The 16,529-nt window shown below is 44.6% G+C and overlaps 2 protein-coding genes and 1 non-coding gene across 5 annotated transcripts in view; 1 reads left to right on the forward strand and 2 right to left on the reverse strand.

Annotated features, from left to right (window-relative positions):
- Positions 1 to 75: 75 nt before the first annotated feature.
- On the reverse strand, positions 76 to 12,489 carry LOC111963035 (cilia- and flagella-associated protein 99). Its single transcript, XM_023986257.2, has 16 exons — positions 12,191 to 12,489; positions 11,852 to 11,977; positions 6,415 to 6,559; positions 6,121 to 6,215; positions 5,306 to 5,418; positions 4,982 to 5,159; positions 2,742 to 2,822; positions 2,584 to 2,652; positions 2,376 to 2,462; positions 2,187 to 2,275; positions 1,787 to 1,991; positions 1,492 to 1,633; positions 1,149 to 1,300; positions 820 to 1,025; positions 537 to 726; positions 76 to 421 (listed from the first exon to the last, which is right to left on the reverse strand). The coding sequence occupies exons 1-16, from the start codon at positions 12,191 to 12,193 to the stop codon at positions 299 to 301; spliced, it is 2,004 nt and encodes a 667-aa protein (XP_023842025.1). The 5' UTR covers positions 12,194 to 12,489; the 3' UTR covers positions 76 to 298.
- LOC111963591 (U7 small nuclear RNA) lies at positions 3,327 to 3,381 on the reverse strand. The gene has a single exon (XR_002877264.1). It is a non-coding gene; the product is annotated as a U7 small nuclear RNA (small nuclear RNA).
- Positions 12,490 to 13,302: 813 nt separating the features above from the next.
- LOC111963327 (lateral signaling target protein 2 homolog) overlaps positions 13,303 to 16,529 on the forward strand; it is a 68,377-nt gene continuing 65,150 nt past the window's right edge. For all 3 annotated transcript variants that reach the window (XM_023986680.2, XM_023986681.2, XM_023986682.2), the window contains exon 1: positions 13,303 to 13,661. In XM_023986680.2, coding sequence (XP_023842448.1) covers positions 13,626 to 13,661 — 36 coding nt within the window. In that variant the 5' untranslated portion in view covers positions 13,303 to 13,625. The remainder of the gene's footprint in view (positions 13,662 to 16,529) is intronic.

The following is a 16,529-nucleotide window of genomic DNA, read 5'->3' on the forward strand; positions in this document are numbered from 1 at the left end:
CATGCATGGGTATTCTTGAACATACAAGTTACATTCCAATGTAATAAAATCAAAGTAAGGAAATAAAACACATAGTTCAAAGATTTGGGTTCACTTTAAATTATACAGTGGCATAAGAGCACAACAAAATATTTTTTGTTTTCAACTTTACATGCTGACATCCTCTTGATAAGAGTAGCAGTAGTAGCCTTAACAAAAGTAAATACAAAATGCATGTTGTACTTGTTATATGAAATTAGGGCTTCTCAAAGACTTGGAACAAACATGCAATATGGTCCTTATGCTAGGAGAATGACATTCAGAGGTTGATGTCTAGGCCTTGAGTATTTTTCTTCTGAGAGAGAGTGTTAGGAGCTTCCTGCTGGACCTGATGCTCCAATCTTTGCTCCAAATCTGCCCAGTGTTGTTCCTCCAGTTTTTGCTGCTCACACACACACACACATGATTGGGATGAGAGCGTGATAAGCTGGTTATTGAACATCTTCTAGCAAATCCAAAACACAGCTTGGAATATTTCTATTTCTGTTTATGCTTACCTTCCTGTGATTCCAGCTCTTGAGGGCATGAGTGGCAGATTGCTCACTAATCTTGGCTTTGGTTTTCTCGCGCTGCTTCAGCCTCTGGCGCTCCTGCTGCCTCTCCTCCAGCCTTCTCTGCAAAGCCACCACCCTCTCGTCCTCGGCTACTCCCTGCTGCAGCTCCCGCCTTGCTCTCTTCTCTTCCTGCCTGCCTCACACCATATGCACATTAGGATACTGTACATCTCAGACATGCCTTCTGTGTGCAAGCCAGGCATGCGAGTGTCTTAGTAGCTCTGACCTGCGTGCAGCAGCCTGTCCCAGGGCTGTCCTGTGGAGGGCGATGGTGTCCAGCTGCTCCAGCAAAAGCTGCTCCCTGCTCTTCTTGTCCTCCAGAATGTGCCCCCTCCTGTCCTGATGCTCTCTCTGCTCTGCATCCCTCAGCATGGCCAGACGCTCCCGCAGCTCAGCCAGGGACATCTCCCCAAGCAGGTCATGTCCCGCTGTCTTTGACAGGGAGAGGTCAGAATACAGTATATTGTTCATCATAAAAGTCAACCTTCTCCTGACAGAACCCAGCAAAATGCCTTTATACTCTATTATGTTGGCAAGATCCATTCCCCTGCTCACCTCTGTTTCATCCACAAACTTGTGCCTGATGAGGGGGACAGACTCAATGGCCCGGATCTGACAGATAATCTCAAACTTCCTGCTCAGCTCTGCCTGCGCTTCCTCCAGGGCCTGACGAAGGAGTTCCCCACTCTGCTCCGACACTTCCTTTACTGGAATGCAAACGTACACAAAAGCACACAGAAATGAGACCCCAATTCGCCAAGCACTGTCTGCTGCACCACAACACCAAAGCAGGTGTAATTGAGAAAGGGTACATTTCTCATCCCTAGTTAAATAAAGGTAAAATAAAATAAATAAAAATGTGGGAACAGGGGGTGATGTAATGCTATAGTTTAGTCACCTATTCGCTGTTTGAACTCCTGCAACTTCACTTTAGCTGCTTTAGAGTTTTTGTGTCCATCTGCCACCTGTTGCACCAGGTCTCTCATCTCTTTCTCCTCCTGCAACCGCTTGTTTGCGTATCTTTGCATCAGCTTGGCAGTCTGCAAACAATCATAAACAGGACAGGCTCCATCAAAGGGACTCACAAAGACAGGAACACTTAATATAGCCAATTACCCTTTCTCAACGATTCAATGATTCCAAAACTGAATAACACTATGAACACATTAATAATTAATTCTAATAACACACACCTCTTCCTTCTTTAGCAGTGCAGTCTTCTGGTTGCGCTCCATGATGCGAGTGCGGGCGAGAGCAGCCTCCTCGTAGCGGATACGACCCTCCAGACGGCGACGCTCCACCTGGGCCAGCTCTTCCTGGAGATCACACTCCCGCATCTCCTTCTGCCACTGCAGGAACGAGGAGGGCTCGCCCGCCCCCTCCACAAGTTGTTCCATCCTGTGTTACCGTAACACACCCAGCACACATTATTAAACCTCTCCACTCTAGCTGCCGTCATAAGTGTCACACTAGCGCAGCTAGTTTTCTATGTCAAATATGTCAACTATAGAGTCGGCATAGTGATTAATTCCTGAAGTATAGTGGCACAACTGATATAGGAGGCACAGATGCAGGGATTATATTGTGTCGTACCTGCGTAGTTCCTCCTCCACCTGACGGTTATACAGAGCCCCCTCCCGCAGGATGGCCGTGGTGTTGAGCCTGATGGGCAGGTTGTTAGGCTGGTGGAAATATAGAAATACACATGGGTATACACACACGCACATAGACAAGTGTGTCTGTCAGTTACTGTATATGATTTCTGTATCATGTGAGAGCTACCCTATGGGTGGCTGGGGTTCCAGAGGTGTGGAGTGAATCAAACTTGAGTTGGGAGTCATGGCTTCGTACAATCTGGGACATGACACTCTGTAAATCAGACAGTACAGTATGATTCAGCTGGATGGAAACAGGATACCCATATAGAAGAAAAAAAACCTTGAAGCAAGAAATTTTATTTTAAAATCTCTTACGTGGAACATTCACCTACCTTGGTGCGCTCAGACTTTTGTGGGTTTGCACACTTGAACTGTTGAGTGTTGGCCTCATACAGAACTTTCTGTGGGTGGAAAAGAAAACCGGGGTTTATTGCATGTAGGAGTGCAGGAGAAAACTAGGTGTTAAAATAAGATACCAGACACAACATACCTCTGCCTTCTGACGGTTCCTCTGTTTGACCACCTCCATGACCTGCTTCTCTTTTGGAACTCTGTAGGTGCTGGTTGGTACCTATGAAACAATAAGCAGCGGTCACTATGAAGGTTATAAATAGCATATCTACTATGATATTGTGTCAATAAGGTTCTGACTTTGGACCTGAGAGTTCAATGTTTCCAAATAAAAAAAAGCACTATTGTACAGTGGTAGCGCACATAAAAAAATACTGTAGTATACTATGGCATAAATACTATAGTATTCACTGTAGTGTTTTGCAGGCTTTACTGTAGTATTCACTGTAGTGTTTTTGTGGTAGAGTGAATACTGTAGTATTTACTGTAGTATACTACAGTATTTACAGTTAACTATAGTATAAATACTGCAGTAAAAGAAAACTGTAGTATATACTATAGTAATTAATGTAGTCTTTTTGCAGATTGTAGTATACTGTAGTATTTACTGTAGCGTTTTTGCAGACTTTAATATACTGTAGTATTTACTGTAGTGTTTTTGCAGACATTACTGTAGTACTGTAGTATTTTAGGGGTTTTGTTTTATTATCTTTAATATAGAAGTGGGGGCTTTTACCTTGAGGAAACCTACTGGAGAAATACTAAAAGAGCAAATTTTCCAGAATCTGTAGGTAGGACTGGGATCTGAACAGATAGTTCAGCTCTTCTGGGGCGGCAGGCAGCCTAGTGGTTGGGCGTTGGGCCAGTAACTGAAAGGTAGCTATGATCGAATCCCCGAGCTGACATGTTAAAAATCTGTCGATCTACCCCTGAACAAGGCAGTTAACCCACTGTTCCTAGGCCGCCATTGTAAATAAGAATTTGTTCTTAACTGACTTGCTTAGTTAAATAAATGTAAAATAAATTATATTTCCTGTATTGAACACAATATATATCACCAGTATCACTACTTACACACCAACATCTGCTCATCATCATCTGCTCATCTATCACTCCAGTGTTAATCTGCTAAATTGTAATTACTTTGCTACTATGGCCTTACTTTGCCTTACCTCCTCATGCCATTTACACACACCTTATATAGACTTTCTTTCCCCCCCCTATTGTGTTATTGACTGTACGCTTGTTTATTCTATGTGTAACTGTGTTGTTGTTTCTGTCGCACTGCTTTGCTTTATTTTGGCCAGGTCGCAGTTGTAAATGAGAACTTGTTCTCAACTAGCTTATCTGGTTAAATAAAGGTGAAATATATATATATATTTTTTAAATATGGTCTATACTTGGCATGTAGGTTTCTCGCTTATGGGTGGCACAAATTGGGATATAGGGGAAGGGAATGGGCAGGGTATATGCAAATTAAATACTGTAGAATTTACTACAGTACACCTGTTCTGCCAGTCACATTCTGTTTAAGGTCCCCAAAGCACACACATCCCTGGGTTGCTCGACTTTTCAGTTCGCTGCAGCTAGCGACCGGAACGAGCTGCAACAAACACTCAAACTGGACAGTTTTATCTCAATCTCTTCATTCAAAGACTCAATCATGGACACTGTTACTGACAGTTGTGGCTGCTTTGCGTGATGTATTGTTGTCTCTACCTTCTTGACCTTTGTGCTGTTGACTGTGCCCCAAAAAATGTGTACCATGTTTTGTGCTGCTGCCATGTTGTGCTGCTGCCATGTTGTTGCTACCATGTTGTTGTCATGTTGTGTTGCTACCATGCTGTGTTGTCATGTGTTGCTGCCATGCTATGTTGTTATCTTAGGTCTCTCTTTATGTAGTGTTGTGTTGTCTCTCTTGTTGTGATGTGTGTTTTGTCCTATATTTTATTTGAATTAATTTTTAATCCTAGCCCCCGTCCCCGCAGGAGGCCTTTTGCCTTTTGGTAGGCCATCATTGTAAATAAGAATTTGTTCTAAACTGACATGCCTAGTTAAATAAAGGTTAAATAAAAATATAAATAAATAGTTTAATAAAGTGTAGTGCTTTTGCAGACTGCAGTGTTTTTGTGGACATTACTGTAGTATTTACTACAGTTTTCTTTCTCTGGATAATACTGTGTTCCATAGAATGCTGTAGTATATTGTAGTAAGTACTACACATGATCGAGGTATACTAGTGTGTAGTATAGTATTCTACGTTATACATACATTTATAGTAAATACTGTAGTATTCTATAGTAAACTGTAGTATTCTATCGTAAACTGTAGTATTTTTTCATGTAGGAGCCTCTGGTAAAACTGAAACTTGAAACTGACCAGCTGGTGTTTCTCCTGCAGGGGGATGGGCTCAGGTGCAGGGAGAGGGCGAGCTTTGGATTTGGTAAGTGAAAATTCGTGGGGCTCAGTGTTTTTCTTGGTGGCTTTTTTAAACTGACTCCCTCTAGACATTCTGGATGCAAGCTGAGCCATCAGAATCTCAATCTCAGGGCGCCACCTAGTGGGTGAAAACTGTAGCTATTAGAAAAAGAGACAGCAAAGAGCAAGACAGCAACAACACATCATAAAGACAACAAAACAATACAGAATAAGTGGTGATTCAATGTATTTAGGTATAACATAAATGTCTTTACAGTGCTGCACCTTAGTAGCGGGGCAATCCAGTTCCTCTCCACATAGGCAGCATCATAGATCTGACTCCACTCCCCCTGGATCCAGGTACTGAGGTTTGTGATGTTGAAGAAGAAACTCAGGAACTGCCAAACCATAATTTATACTGTCATTCACAGTCCAAGTACGGTTTCATTACATTAAACGTCCAATGCAGCCGTTTTTATCTCAATATCAAATCATTTCTGGGTAACAATTAAGTACCTTACTGTATTGTTTTAAATTAAAAATGGTCAAAAAGGAACAAAAATAGCTTCTTAGCAATTTCTCAAGCTCAAATTTTGCTAGGCTCGTCGGGGAGTGGTCTGAGTAGGGTTGGGAAAACGGAAAACTAGCTGTTATCGGCAGAGAGGTTTGGAACTCTCTTTCTTATTGTTCTATTAGCTAATTTACTGCCTGGTGATGTCACCACGATGTCGCCACAACTTTATCCCACCAAAACAGACTGATATTTCTGGCGGTGTTTTCAAACAGCTCTTGCACTAAAAGGGTATTATCATCATTTTCACAATATTATTCCAACCTTATAGTGTGGAAATAAATACAAAAATCACGTTTTTGACTGCACTGGGCCTTTAATAGGCTAACATTTTTGACACTCAAACCTCATGACCCCAAAACTACCACACAGATAACCTCCTCTATATGAGGGTGAGTGACTGGATTGGCAGAGAAAGTTGATTTCTTTCATGAGCCATAACATTAACCCAAACTGTGAAAAAATTGCATTGTTGTTGCATCCTAACTTCCTAAGTGCCATTAGATCACAGAAAATGTACGTTTCTCACTTTGTGCATCTTTTTTATGTCCAAAGAGTTGACAACCTTGCTGAAGCACTCCAGTCCAAGGTCATCAATGAGGAACATGCTGAAGTAACATATTACTGTGGAACACAAATATAGCAAACATAGAAGAGACAAATGGCCAGATCATGCTTTTGAAAACAAAGCCCCCCGCCCACCCCTCCAGCATTACAATTGAATCACTATTCATTCATAAATTTAAAACAACAAAATCAACATTATCTAGAATTCTGAAGTTATTCAAAATAATGTATGCTTGAAATGATGTGATGAACTTACTGGCTAACTGGTTACGATCAGCCTTCAGTAAGTATTTCCCACTCTGAGCATAAAAGACGTTGATGACAACATCCAATAACTTTTTTTGCTCAATGCATCCAGAAATTATATCCAGTATAAACTTCTTATCCAAGGCATCCAGGTTCTGGTGGTAAGAAAGACAAACTGTTATCTGAAATGTTTGTAATACCGAAGCGGTAGTACGGTATGGATATACAGTATATGGCTCTGGTCTGACCATTAATTGGATCAATGATCTCCTTTCCCTATCTTTAAAATCATGCTTTTGTCACACCCTGATCTGTTTCACCTGTCTTTGTGATTGTCTCCACCCCCCTCCAGGTGTCGCCCATCTTCCCCATTATCCCCTGTGTATTTATACCTGTGTTCTCTGTTTGTCTGTTGCCAGTTTGTTTTGTTAAGTCAAGCCTACCAGTGGTTTTCCCTCTGTTCATGTCCTCTAGTTTCCCGGTTTTACCTTTTCTGCCTGCCCTGAGCCTGCCTGCTGTTCGGTACCTTTGCCCCACCTATCTGGATTATTGACCCCTGCCTTTCCTTGACCTGTCTTTTGCCTGCCCCTGTTGGATTATTAAACTGTTGTTAGTTTGACGTTGTCTGCATCTGGGTCTTACCTTGAAACGTGATAGTACGAACTGGCCATGACTGACCCAGCAGACCCGGGCCAGCTACGCAACGCCATCTCCTCCCAAGGAGCCACTATCATTAGACACGAGGAATTACTTTGTGGCCTTATGGAGGGGTCCAAACGTTGGCTGAACGCCATGAGCGGGCGTTGGACATTTTTCTGGAGCAATTCCGCGGGTTGTCTGGGAGGCAGCCTACCACAGTGGTAATCACAGTAAAACAGTGGTAGTCTCAGTAAAACAGCTGCTAGCAGCGCCGTCACTCTGCCTTCTCGGGAGCCCCGCTTACCTCCCCTGGAACATTTCAATGGAGAGCCGAGCACCTGTCGGGCGTTTTTAGCTCAGTGTGCCCTCGTCTTCGAGCTTCAGCCCTCCTCCTTCCCCTCGGATCGCTCCAAGATAGCCTACCTCATCACGCTGATGTCCGGGAGGGCTTTCACCTGGGCTACTGATGTATGGGAACAACAGCTGGCCGTATGTGTTAGTTTGAAGGGGTTCGTAGGAGAGGTTACAGTATTTGATGCCCTCCTCTCTGGGAGAGAAGCTTGAGGAAGCTAATCCAGCTTCGGCAGAGCTCCCGCAGTGTGGCAGACTATGCAGTGGATTTCCGCACGTTGGCAGCGGAGAGTGCTTGGAACCAGGAAGCGCTGTTCGATATGTTCCTGCACGGCATCTCAGAGGAGATCAAGGACGGGCTTGCTGCTCGGGAGTTACCTACGGATCTTGATTCCCTCATCGCGTTGACCAGCCGCATTGATGAACAACGGAGGGAGAGGAAATTCGACTTCGCTCGCACATCCAGGGATTCCACCTGGCCTCCGCGTCAACCCAGGAAGTCTCCGACGGTCCCGTTGCCGAGAGAACCCGACGCTTCCTGACCTCCCCCGAGAGTTGCCGAAGATGGCCGAGTCAACTAGGCAGGGCTGGGCTGTCGCCAGCGGAACGGCAATACAGAATCAACACAAAGAGTTGTCTGTATTGCGGGACTCATTTGTGTCCTTTAAAAAGACCAGGCTCACCGGTAGGAGCGAGTACACTGGTGGGCCATATGGAGAACTTTTCTGCTTCCCTTGCTCGCACCCCTTTTCATGCCATTCTGCTGTGGGGAAACCAGTCTAAATCTCTCCGGGTCCTCAGCCCCTCTCCATTTCCATGGATGATAGAGCGCTAGATGGCCACTCTATAGGCCGGGTCACTCATACCACTCCCATCAACCTACGGGTGTCAGGGAATCACAGCGAGACTATTCAATTTCTGCTCATCAAGTCTCCTCAGATTCCCGTGGTTTTGGGATGCTCCGGCCACACAATCCCCTCAACAACTTGTCTACGGGTGCCATCATGGGCTGGAGTCTGTTCTGCTACGCCCATTGTCTGAAGTCAGCGTAACCTGCCCCAGGACGTCTTCCTGGGGGCACGGAAGTTGCCCTGGACCTCTCCGCCATCCCCGCGGAGTACCTTGCTGAACAGGGAGGTGTTCAGCAAGGCCAGGGCCACTTCGCTTCAGCCGCACCGACCCTATGACTGCGGGATTGACCTTGTCCCAGGGGCAGTGTGGTGCTAGGGAGGTCTGTCGGGACCGGAGACCAAGGCTATGGAGACCTACATTGGGGACTCCCTAGCTGCAGGATTTATCTGTCCCCCTCCCGGCAGCGCAGGGTTCTTCTTCGTGGAGAAAAAGAACAAGACCCTTTGCTTTGACTACCGGGGACTCAATGACATTATTGTGAAGAACCGTTACCCGTTACCACTAATTTCCTCAGCCTTCGAGCCGCTCCAGGGGGCCACTGTGTTTTCCAAGCTGGATCTATGGAACGCCTACCACCTGGTGCGGATACGAGAGTGAGACGAGTGGAAGACCGCCTTCAACACGGCCAGCTGCCACTACGAGTATCTGGTCATGTCTTTTGGCCTCACCAACGCCCCTGCTGTGTTCCAGGCTCTGGTAAATGATGTTCTCCGTGACATGTTGAACCGGTTCGTCTTCGTCGACATTGATGACCTCCTCGTCTTCTCCCGCTCCCCCCAAGAACACATGCTCCATGTCCGGCAGGTTCTTCAACGCCTTCTGGAGAATCAACTGTTTGTAAAGGCCGAGAATTGCGAGTTCCATCGCTCCACCATCCCCTTTCTGGGTTACATCATCTCTGCTGGGAGTGTCCAGATGGATACCGGGAAGGTGAGAGCGGTGGTGGATTGGCCTCAGCCTACGTCTAGGGTGCAGCTGTAACGGTTCTTGGGGTTTGTCAACTTTTATCGCCGCTTTAGCCGGAGTTACAGCACCTTGGCTTCCCCCCCTGTCTGCACTCACCTCGACCAAGGTTCCGTTTACGTGGTCCTCTGCCGCTGAAACGGGCTTTCCGGGACCTCAAAAACCACTTCACCAGTGCTCCTATCTTGGTTCATCCTGACCCTTCCCGACAGTTTGTGGTGGAGGCAAATCGGATGTTGGAGTGGGGGCTGTCCTGTCCCAACGTTCTGCAATGGACCTTAAGCTGCATCCCTGCACCTTCTTCTCCCACTGCCTCAACGGCACGGAGAGGAACTACTATGTGGGGAATCGTGAGCTTCTCGCAGTGAAGATGGCGTTGGAGGAATGGAGGCACTGGCTGGAAGGAGCGGAACATCTGTCAATGTGTGGACCGGCCACAAAAACCTGGAGTATCTCCGCACTGCCAAGCACCTCAACTCCAGGCAAGCGAGATGGGCTGTTTACCCGGTTCAACTTTTCCCTCTATCGGCCGGGGTCCAAGAACGTCAAGCCGGATGCCCTGTCTCGCCACTATAGCCCCACGGTAACCACCCCGGAGCCCGAGACCATCTTTCCCACCTCGTGCCTGGTGAAGGCACTCAGCTGGGGTATAGCGAAACAGGTCCGGGAGGCGCAGCGGTCCCAGTCAAAACCGGGGGGGGGCCAGATAACCAGATGTTTGTGCCTGACGATGTCCGCTCCGCGGTCCTGGAGTGGGCCCATTCCTCCAGGCTTGCCTGCCACCCCGGCTCCCGTCGGACCCTGGCCTTTGTGCGACAACGCTTTTGGTGGCCTACTATGGTTCTGGGTGTCGCCGCATTTGTCTCTGCCTGCACGGTCTGTGCTCAGAACAAGACTCCTCGGCAAGCTCCGGCTGGTCTTATGCAACCATTGCCTGTCCCTCACCGTTCCTGGTCCCACATATCCCTGAATTTCGTCACAGGTCTCCCCTGTCTGAGGGCAACACTGCCATACTCACTGTGGTCGACCGCTTTTCCAAAGCCGCCCGCTTCATTCCTCTCCCCAAACTACCCTCAGCCCAGGAGAGGGTCCAGCTCATGGTGCAGCACGTCTTCTGGATCAATGGACTGCCCGTGGACATGGTATCTGACTGGGGGCCTCAGTTCTCGTTCTGGAAGGCGTTCTGCACCCTCATTGGGTCATCGGCCAGCCTGTCCTCTGGGTTCCAGTCCAATGGCCAGTTGGAGCGAGCCAACCAGGACCTTGAGACTACTCTGCGCTGCCTGGTCGCCACCCCACCACCTGGAGCCAGCAGCTTGTGTGGGTGGAATACGCCCGCAACACCCTTCCCTGCTCTTCCCCGAGCAGGAAGAAGAGATCGGCATACCTTCTGCCTAGATGTTTGTCCACTACTGTTGTCGTACCTGGAGGAGAGCCCGGTCGGCCCTCCTCAAGACCACCTCCAGGTATTGACGACAAGTGGATCGCCATCGGACCCCGGCTTCCCGGTATCGTCTCGGGCAGAAGGTATGGTTATCCACCCAGGATCATCCCCTCCAGGTGGAATCCCGCAACCCCCCTCCTTGGTTTATCGGCCCGTTTCCCATCTTTAAAATGATTAGCCCCTCTGCTGTTCGTCTTCTGTTGCCCCGTACCCTTCACATACACCCCACCTTTCATGTGTCCAGAGTTAAACCCATGTCTCACAGCCCTTTGTCTCCTGTTTCCAGGCCCACCCCTCTGTCTCATCGACGGCCAACTGGCATACACAGTGAGGCGTCTCCAGAAGGTTTGACCTCACGGCACGGATTTCCAGTACCTGGTTGACTGGGAGAGTTATGGCCTGGAGGAGAGGTGCTGGGTCCCCACCAGGGACATCCTGGACCCAGGCCTCATCGCAGATTTCCAATGCCGACACCCCGGTCAACCAGGTATGCCCCCAGGTAGGAGAGGGGGGTTACTGTCACACCCTGATCTGTTTCACCTGTCTTTGGTATTGTCTCCACCCCCTCCAGGTGTCACCCATCTTCCCCATTAACCCCTGTGTATTTATTTATTTTTTAATTTTTTTAAGTCATTTAGCTGACGCTCTTATCCAGAGCGACTTACAAATTGGAAAGTTCATACATATTCATTCTGGTCCCCCCGTGGGGAATGAACCCACAACCCTGGCGTTGCAAGCGCCATGCTCTACCAACTGAGCCACACGGGACCACATTTATACCTGTGTTCTGTCTGTTGCCAGTTCGTTTTGTTTCGTCAAGCCTACCAGCGGTTTTCCCTCTGTTCCTGTCTCATGATTGTTCCTGTTTGACCTTTTCTGCCTGCCGTCCTGTACCTTAGCCCCACATATCTGGATTACTGACTCCTGCCTGCCGTCCAATACCTTTGCCCCACCTATCTGGATTATTGTCCTTGACCTGTCTTTTGCCTGTCCCTGTTGGCTTATTAAACTGTTAACTTGACGTTGTCTGCATCTGGGTCTTACCATAACGTGATAACTTTATGCCTTATAATAGGGCATGAAATTAATTAATCCATCACAACCATACATACACACTACTCCATTTAGGTACAGTTACCTCGATGGCCTTTGAAGCATCCTCTGTAAATTCCTCCACACACTGTTTGTCTGCATTGAACTTGTCCAGGAGCAGAGTGGCTTCCTTGATAAGTGTTGCATAGCCTTGTGCCATCTTCTGCTTCACCTGAGCATAAGCAAAGTAGGGACAGAATGGCATTGGGGAAATTAAAATCGTCTCAATGAATGAATGTGGTGGGTGGCTGGATTGAGGTAGCTACCTGACCACAATGACAGACGACAGACACATAGATGATAATCTACTGGTTATTAATAAACGTATCAGTGATGCTGGAGGCATTTTCTGACACGCAAAATGTGTCCATGCTTGGACCCTTACCATGGATGTCGCAAAGCTATATTGAAAGAACTCAACGCATTCCTTGCAGGACTAAAATGTTGGCGAATAGTTGCTTCATAAATCGAAGGTCTTTAGCAATGTGTTTTTGTAGCTTCAAAACAGTTCCGATGTTTGGTCGTTGCCAAGTAACACAAAACAGCGGTCAACAACATGATTATTTTCACATTGTGACAAACACCATTATGACATCAATTAAAGGTTCATTTTTGTGATGTGTTCCAACTACTTAATGAAAATAATGTACCAAGATTTTAGAAAAAATATCTATTTTCGCTTGACAGAATCAACAATGATTATGACGTACACCATAGTGACGTGGTGCAAGCCAAAATGCCGCGTTCAAGACATCAAGACAACTCGGAAAGTCGGCCCCTCCGAGTAAAAAGTTGCTATGTTTTTTATGTTAGGGATTCCTATTGGTTGATTCTGATAGCTTCCAAGTAACTAAGACATCTATGTGGGCTTATCAGTGCCAGTTCGAAACTACAATGCTTAAATATGAATGTGAAAATAATAAATGCATTTATATTTTTATATCAGTGGCCATTATTCATGGCACAATAAAATTGCTATGTTAAAATGAATCGAACATGGCTAATTGGAAATGGAAATTCTAAATGTAAATGGTTAACAGAAAATGGTAATTACAATGTCAAGTCTAAAATCTATGTACAGAGAGCCCGACATGGCTAGGATGTACTACTACATGGGAGTGTGGCTTTACTCTCCTGTTATACGCTTCAAAGAAGCAATTTGCATACACTTTGAAAATGTAAATTGAAAAAAAAATAAAAAGCTTAATTACATTTACGATTTTCTGTTTACCATTTGTCTTTTTCTGTTTACCATTTTCAATGAACCATTTTCTAGTTTCATTTTAATTTAGCAATTTAATTGTGGCATTAATCATGCACACTGATATATAATAAAAACGCATTTATAATTTTTACAATCCTATTTATTATGTAACCATTGCATTTTCGAACAGGCAATGATCTCCCGCCATAGACATCTTTCTACAATGAGTTTCAGAGTCGGACATTTCCGAGTTCCCAGTTGTCTTGAACGCAGCATTTCCCTGGGAAGGTGGGTGGCGATGTTGTCAACGTGACTGTCATCAAGCAGAGGGAGAGAACAGCTATGGAAGCCATCCGTTGATGATTGCTTTATCCTGTTGGACTTGAAAAGTGGCAGTGAGGCACTAGCCAATCGTAGATTTTGTAGACATAGAAACGCAACGTAAATGTTCAGGAAATTAGTTAGACATTTGAACTCTTTAAATTACAATTTCGGATATCATATTGGATTCAACATTTCCCACGTAGCTAGCTTGCTAGTCTCAGTAGTCTGTCTCGCACAGGTAGAATAACGTTAACGGTCGGTGACAAAGGAGGGGTAAGGTGGCGAGGTAACGATGAATCGGTTTCGAAAGTGGCTCTACAAGCCTAAGGTAAGTTAGTGATTTTATTATCCTGCTACTGCCAGTAATCGATGTTATTAGCATATATATTGTAGAAAATAGCTTGCTATTTTCCCACAGTACAATAATGATGTTGATGCAATGCATGCATGTATCTTGTCTTTGGCTAGCTGTATGTAGCTAGCTAGCCTACATGCTAGTGCTGTCTCTGCTAGTGTTATCTTATCGTCTATAAAGTTGTTTCTTTCAGTCTGGCATTTAGATAACTGAAGCTGTGCATTACGAAAGGCTGCTTCTCGAAGCAAATTGTCATCAACTGCATTGCCGAGATTGCTCAATACAGAAATAAATAACTTTCATTGCAATCTTGAACTGTACCCTACAGCTTTTGTTAACTAACTAGTTATAACAAACGGTCATATGACTCGGACTCAGAATTAATTTTGTTGTTGTAGTTAAAAAAATATATATATCTGATACAGTAGCAATTCAGCCCACTGAGAGAATGCATCTGACAAAATAAATAAATCAGGCTAGATACCAATTCTTGGTATAGGGTAAATCTATTTGCATTCAATCACTTTTTGACAGCACCCCCTTTGAGTTAAACGAAACATTCCATACACATTTGCTTAGAAAGAGACATTTTGGACCTGAATGCCAAAACATTCAAGAGATAAAGATGTTCAAAGTTGACCTATTTTGCATACCCCACCATACCTAGTCTGATTAATTAGGCTGTAATGCACAATTTTGAAACAAAGCACTGCAAAAACTTGGAAAGTTTCCTCACTAGCCATAATGTTGAAAATAGTGACATAGAGTAAGTTTATATCGGTTGTCTGTGTGGTTGGTCCTTCAGTTGGTCGACATTTGAGACAGAATATCCACAGGAAAGTATTGTTTACCTGACTTTTTAGAGAGCCTGTAAGTATAAGGTTTGGCTTGCCACCTAGGTACATGTAGTTTTATATGGGGTATTCAGTTCTTTCATCAATAGCTATTGAACTAAGCATGCCATGCCAGTGGAAATTGTATAATCTGAATCAGCGGAGGATGGAGAACAATCCACACATTTCTTTATTTTATTGTAATTTGCTAAATATTTAAGTTGAATAAAAAATAATTATTAAATTCACACAATAAAGGTGCCGGTTATACTCCATCCTCTGATTCAGAATATACTATGTTCATTATCATGGCATGATTGGTTCAATAGTTATTGACGAGAGCACTAACTTTACTTTGGTGCCAAATCTACCAGCTCTCTAAAAAGGCTGGTAAACAATACTTTCCTGTGGCTATTTTGTCTCAAAAGGACAAACACTACAGGTAGAGTAAGTTTAAATGTAATTTTATTCAACATTCTGGATTGTAAAAAAAAAAAATAGGCTTTAGTTTCAGGCTGTATATAGCAATTACTTGTGTATTACAGCCTGATTAATCAGACTACACCATACCATGAGACATCCATGTCTTCATCACTGGAAAAGATAAATGGTTGAGAATGATTTTTATTAAAAATATAATTTTACCTTAAACGTCAATTCTAAAAGCGTGTAAATTCTCATATGTTGTAGCTCAGACCTTATTTTAGATCTTAGGTTTTTGTGTTGTGCCCGCCATCAGTTGAGACACAACATGCTCTTGAATACAGGGTGGGTGCCATGTTTTGGCTAATAAATGTAATAAAAGGGGAATAAAATTGACATTTCAACTTTCAAAGGGTACCACAAAGATGGTTGGAGGTCCACACATCAGAGAATGTTAACTTGAATGGGAATATCTGTTGTTTTTAAATTGTATTGTCAATCTTCCATAGGAAACCTATTGAAATCATAGAAATATAGATAATAGTGGGTAGTACCGGCAGCCATCTTTGTGGTAATAATTAGAAGTTAAAATTTCAATTACATTTAAATGTCAATGGTGTACCAACTATGGTGTACTGGGGTGGCAGGTAGCCTAGTGGTTCGAGTGTTGGACTAGTAACCGGAAGGTTGCAAGATTGAATCCCCGAGCTGACAAGGTAAAAATCTGTCGTTTTGCCCCTGAACAAGGCAGTTAACTCACTGTTCCTCGGTAGGCTCTTATTGTAAATAAGAATTTGTTATTAACTGACTTGCCTAGTTAAATAAAGGTTCAATATATATATATATATTTTAAAGAATTCTAAGAACTACCTCTTACACGCAAGAGGGGCAATCTGGTGAGATGTCTCAGAGAACCAGGGTTACATATTGTAACCCAAAGTTATCTTTCAGTCGACTCGGTTCGACATCTCACTATGGGACACTTGCAAAACGCCCCGATTTTCCAATCTGTTGTGGTACACGGTAATGTACCTGATCCATCATACTCAAGCCCCGACAACTGTACGCCTTGGCGATAGCCTCCACTACCCAATGGAAGAGGCGTTGTTTGGACAAAGCCCTACCCCGAGCAAGGTTGGTAAAGCAAGCAAACAAACAGTTGGTCACAACTCTGGAATGGCCTGGTCCTGTCCATGTAAACTCAGCAAAAAAAGAAACGCCCCTTTTTCAGGACCCTGTCATTCAAAGATAATTCATAAAAATCCTAATAACTTCACAGATCTTCATTGTAAAGGGTTTTAACACTGTTTCCCATGCTTGTTCAATGAACCATGAACAATTGATGAACATGCACCAGTGGAACAGTTGTTAAGACACTAACAGCTTACAGACGGTAAGCAATTAAGGTAATAGTTATGAAAACTTAGGACACTAAAGAGACCTTTCTACTGACTCTCAAAAACACCAAAAGAAAGATGCCCAGGGTTCCTGCACATCTGCATGAACGTGCCTTAGGCATGCTGCAAGGAGGCATGAGTACTGCAGATGTGGCCAGGGCAATAAATTGCAATGTCTGTACTGTGAG

Source organism: Salvelinus sp. IW2-2015, linkage group LG4q.2, assembly GCF_002910315.2.
Source record: "Salvelinus sp. IW2-2015 linkage group LG4q.2, ASM291031v2, whole genome shotgun sequence".
NCBI classification, from domain to species: domain Eukaryota; kingdom Metazoa; phylum Chordata; class Actinopteri; order Salmoniformes; family Salmonidae; genus Salvelinus; species Salvelinus sp. IW2-2015.